Below are 5,000 nucleotides of genomic sequence, written 5' to 3' on the forward strand. Positions count from 1 at the left end.
CTGTCCATGTCCAGAAAGGGAATAAAGATTCAAACGGTTATGAATCAGCGAATTGATTAGTGATTTCAGCAGTTTGACATGTGATCCGAATCATGAATCGATTCACTGATTCATAACCGTTTGAATCTTTATTTGAGGATTGAACACAAACGCGGAAGAGAAGCCAATGCTGAATAAAGTCGTAGTTTTTGTTATTTTTGGACCCAAATGTATTTTGGATGCTTCAAGAGACTCTAATTAACCCACTGATGTCTCATATGGACTACTGTGATGATGTTTTTATTCCCTTTCTGGACATGGACAGTATAGTGTGCATACACTTGCATACGCTCTCGGACTAAATATAAAATATCTTAAACTGTGTGTGAAGATGAACGGAGGTCTTACGGGTGTGGAGCGACATTAGGGGGAGGAGTTAATGACAGACATTTCACTTTTGGCTGAACTAACCCTTTAACCCCATCTGACCTCTTAACTCTGTTGGTCCGGCAGACGGCGGCCAAGGCTCTAGAAGTCTCGCATCAGCAGCATGGCTTCCTGTCGGTGACGTACACGCGGGCGGTGACCCGTAACGTGCGGCACCAGCTGACGGCGCGGCAGGAGCGTGACCCGGCGGCGCTGAGGCTGAGCGAGGACGGGTCGGACGGGTCTCCGCAGAACCTGCACGAGATCCTGCTGGCGGCTCAGCCCTTCGACCTGGTGCTGTCCTGCCCCCTGCTGGCGAGGGTGGCGCGCGTGTTCCAGCTGCCCCCCCCGCCGCCGCCGCTGCGTCCCCCAGGCAGAGGAGCCTCCGCTGGGCAGCCCATGAGGAGCCGAGCCCTGTCCTCCAGCAGCCTGCCGCTCATCTACCTCAACAGCAGCGTCATCCGGATATTCTGCCCCCTGGAGGACATGCACAGCAGCACAGGTGAGTTCAGGCTCACACACACTTATGGTTATGATGATGATGATGATGATGATGATGATGATGGTGATGATGATGATGGTGATGATGATGATGGTGATGATGATGGTGATGATGATGATGATGATGATGATGATGATGATGATGATGATGGTGATGATGATGACGATGATGATGGTGGTGATGATGATGATTTGTGTGTTTGTGTTCAGATTCACAGATGAAGCACAGGAAGGAAGACACGGTTGTGTTGAAGATTGGATCTGTGAGCGTCGCTCCTCAGGCTGACAATCCACTGCCGCGCTCCGTACTACGCAAAGACATCTACCAGTGAGTCTGAGTGTCTGTCTGTCTGTCTGAGTGTCTGTCTGTCTGTCTGAGTGTCTGTCTGTCTGTCTGAGTGTCTGTCTGAGTGTCTGTCTGAGTGTCTGTCTGAGTGGCTGTCTGTCTGAGTGTCTGTCTGAGTGTCTGAGTGTCTGTCTGAGTGTCTGTCTGAGTGTCTGAGTGTCTGTCTGTCTGAGTGTCTGTCTTTCTGTCTGTGTCTGTCTGAGTGTCTGTCTCAGTGTCTGTCTGTCTGTCTTTCTGTCTGTGTCTGTCTGAGTGTCTGTCTGAGTGTCTGTCTGTCTGTCTGTCTGTCTGAGTGTCTGTCTGAGTGTCTGTCTGTCTGAGTGTCTGAGTATCTGACTGTCTGAGTGTCTGAGTGTCTGAGTGTCTGTCTGTCTGTCTGTCTGAGTCTGTCTGTCTGAGTCAGTCTGTCTGAGTGTCTTTCTGAGTGTCTGTCTGAGTGTCTGTCTGAGTGTCTGTCTGAGTGTCTGTCTGTCTGTCTTTCTGTCTGAGTGTCTGTCTGAGTGTCTGTCTGTCTTTCTGTCTGTCTGAGTGTCTGTCTGAGTGTCTGTCTGAGTGTCTGTCTGAGTGTCTGTCTGTCTGAGTGTCTGAGTATCTGACTGTCTGAGTGTCTGTCTGAGTGTCTGTCTGTCTTTCTGTCTGAGTGTCTGTCTGAGTGTCTGTCTGTCTGTCTGTCTGTCTGTCTGAGTGTCTGTCTGAGTGTCTGCCTGAGTGTCTGCCTGAGTGTCTGTCTGAGTGTCTGTCTGAGTGTCTGTCTGAGTGTCTGAGTATCTGACTGTCTGAGTGTCTGTCTGTCTGAGTGTCTGTCTGTCTGAGTGTCTGTCTGAGTGTCTGAGTGTCTGTCTGTCTGAGTGTCTGTCTGTCTGAGTGTCTGTCTGAGTGTCTGAGTGTCTGTCTGAGTGTTTGTCTGAGTGTCTGTCTGAGTGTCTGAATGTCTGTCTGAGTGTCTGTCTGAGTGTCTGTCTGAGTGTCTGTCTGAGTGTCTGTCTGAGTGTCTGTCTGTCTGAGTGTCTGTCTGAGTGTCTGAGTGTCTGTCTGAGTGTCTGTCTGTCTGAGTGTCTGTCTTTCTGTCTGTGTCTGTCTGAGTGTCTGTCTCAGTGTCTGTCTGTCTGTCTTTCTGTCTGTGTCTGTCTGAGTGTCTGTCTGAGTGTCTGTCTGAGTGTCTGTCTGAGTGTCTGTCTGTCTGTCTGTCTGTCTGTCTGAGTGTCTGTCTGTCTGAGTGTCTGTCTGTCTGAGTGTCTGAGTATCTGACTGTCTGAGTGTCTGTCTGTCTGTCTGTCTTAGTCTGTCGGTCTGAGTCAGTCTGTCTGTCTTTCTGAGTGTCTTTCTGAGTGTCTGTCTGAGTGTCTGTCTGAGTGTCTGTCTGAGTGTCTGTCTGAGTGTCTGTCTGTCTGTCTTTCTGTCTGAGTGTCTGTCTGAGTGTCTGTCTGTCTTTCTGTCTGTCTGAGTGTCTGTCTGAGTGTCTGTCTGAGTGTCTGTCTGAGTGTCTGTCTGTCTGAGTGTCTGAGTATCTGACTGTCTGAGTGTCTGTCTGAGTGTCTGTCTGAGTGTCTGTCTGTCTTTCTGTCTGAGTGTCTGTCTGAGTGTCTGTCTGTCTGTCTGTCTGTCTGAGTGTCTGCCTGAGTGTCTGTCTGAGTGTCTGTCTGAGTGTCTGTCTGAGTGTCTGAGTATCTGACTGTCTGAGTGTCTGTCTGTCTGAGTGTCTGTCTGTCTGAGTGTCTGTCTGAGTGTCTGTCTGTCTGAGTGTCTGTCTGTCTGAGTGTCTGTCTGAGTGTCTGAGTGTCTGTCTGAGTGTCTGTCTGAGTGTCTGAATGTCTGTCTGAGTGTCTGTCTGAGTGTCTGTCTGAGTGGCTGTCTGTCTGAGTGTCTGTCTGAGTGTCTGAGTGTCTGTCTGAGTGTCTGAGTGTCTGTCTGTCTGAGTGTCTGTCTGAGTGTCTGTCTGTCTGTCTTTCTGTCTGTGTCTGTCTGAGTGTCTGTCTCAGTGTCTGTCTGTCTGTCTTTCTGTCTGTGTCTGTCTGAGTGTCTGTCTGAGTGTCTGTCTGTCTGTCTGTCTGTCTGAGTGTCTGTCTGTCTGAGTGTCTGAGTATCTGACTGTCTGAGTGTCTGAGTGTCTGTCTGTCTGTCTGTCTGAGTCTGTCTGTCTGAGTGTCTGTCTGAGTGTCTGTCTGTCTGTCTGTCTGTCTGTCTGTCTGAGTGTCTGTCTGAGTGTCTGTCTGTCTGAGTGTCTGAGTATCTGACTGTCTGAGTGTCTGAGTGTCTGAGTGTCTGTCTGTCTGTCTGTCTGAGTCAGTCTGTCTGAGTGTCTTTCTGAGTGTCTTTCTGAGTGTCTGTCTGAGTGTCTGTCTGAGTGTCTGTCTGAGTGTCTGTCTGTCTGTCTTTCTGTCTGAGTGTCTGTCTGAGTGTCTGTCTGTCTTTCTGTCTGTCTGAGTGTCTGTCTGAGTGTCTGTCTGAGTGTCTGTCTGAGTGTCTGTCTGTCTGAGTGTCTGAGTATCTGACTGTCTGAGTGTCTGTCTGAGTGTCTGTCTGAGTGTCTGTCTGTCTTTCTGTCTGAGTGTCTGTCTGAGTGTCTGTCTGTCTGTCTGTCTGAGTGTCTGCCTGAGTGTCTGTCTGAGTGTCTGTCTGAGTGTCTGTCTGAGTGTCTGTCTGAGTGTCTGTCTGAGTGTCTGTCTGAGTGTCTGAGTATCTGACTGTCTGAGTGTCTGTCTGTCTGAGTGTCTGTCTGTCTGAGTGTCTGTCTGAGTGTCTGTCTGTCTGAGTGTCTGTCTGTCTGAGTGTCTGAGTGTCTGTCTGAGTGTCTGAGTGTCTGTCTGAGTGTCTGAATGTCTGTCTGAGTGTCTGTCTGAGTGTCTGTCTGAGTGTCTGCCTGAGTGTCTGTCTGAGTGTCTGTCTGAGTGTCTGAGTATCTGACTGTCTGAGTGTCTGTCTGTCTGAGTGTCTGTCTGTCTGAGTGTCTGTCTGAGTGTCTGAGTGTCTGTCTGTCTGAGTGTCTGTCTGTCTGAGTGTCTGTCTGAGTGTCTGAGTGTCTGAGTGTCTGTCTGAGTGTCTGTCTGAGTGTCTGTCTGAGTGTCTGAGTGTCTGTCTGTCTGTCTGAGTGTCTGAGTGTCTGTCTGAGTGTCTGTCTGTCTGAGTGTCTGTCTGTCTGAGTGTCTGTCTGAGTGTCTGTCTGTCTGAGTGTCTGTCTGTCTGTCTGTCTGAGTGTCTGTCTGAGTGTCTGAGTGTCTGTCTGAGTGTCTGTCTTTCTGAGTGTCTGGCTGAGTGTCTGCGTGTCTGTCTGAGTGTCTGTCTGTCTGAGTGTCTGGCTGAGTGTCTGCGTGTCTGTCTGAGTGTCTGTCTGAGTGTCTGTCTGTGTGTCTGTCTGAGTGTCTGAATATCTGTCTGAGTGTCTGTCTGAGTGTTTGAGTGTCTGTCTGAGTGTCTGAGTGTCTGTCTGTCTGAGTGTCTGTCTGAGTGTCTGTCTGTGTGTCTGTCTGAGTGTCTGTCTGTCTGAGTGTCTGTCTGAGTATCTGACTGTCTGAGTGTCTGTCTGAGTGTCTTCTGAGTGTCTGTCTGAGTGTCTGAGTGTCTGTCTGAGTGTCTGTCTGAGTGTCTGAGTGTCTGTCTGTCTGAGTGTCTGTCTGAGTGTCTGTCTGTGTGTCTGTCTGAGTGTCTGTCTGAGTGTCTGTCTGTCTGAGTGTCTGTCTGAGTATCTGACTGTCTGAGTGTCTTCTGAGTGTCTGTCTGAGTGTCTGAGTGTCTGTCTGTCTGTCTGAGT

At 49.6% G+C, this 5,000-nt stretch overlaps 1 protein-coding gene across 1 annotated transcript in view; it reads left to right on the top strand.

Moving 5' to 3' along the window:
* Positions 1-5,000, top strand: part of LOC137083485 (intermembrane lipid transfer protein VPS13B) — a 183,556-nt gene that overhangs the window by 72,923 nt on the left and 105,633 nt on the right. The window contains exons 26-27 of the mRNA XM_067449435.1: positions 493-907; positions 1,117-1,234. Coding sequence (XP_067305536.1) covers positions 493-907; positions 1,117-1,234 — 533 coding nt within the window. The remainder of the gene's footprint in view (positions 1-492; positions 908-1,116; positions 1,235-5,000) is intronic.

The sequence above is a fragment of the Pseudorasbora parva genome, chromosome 7, assembly GCF_024679245.1.
Source record: "Pseudorasbora parva isolate DD20220531a chromosome 7, ASM2467924v1, whole genome shotgun sequence".
Classification (NCBI taxonomy): Eukaryota; Metazoa; Chordata; class Actinopteri; order Cypriniformes; family Gobionidae; genus Pseudorasbora; species Pseudorasbora parva.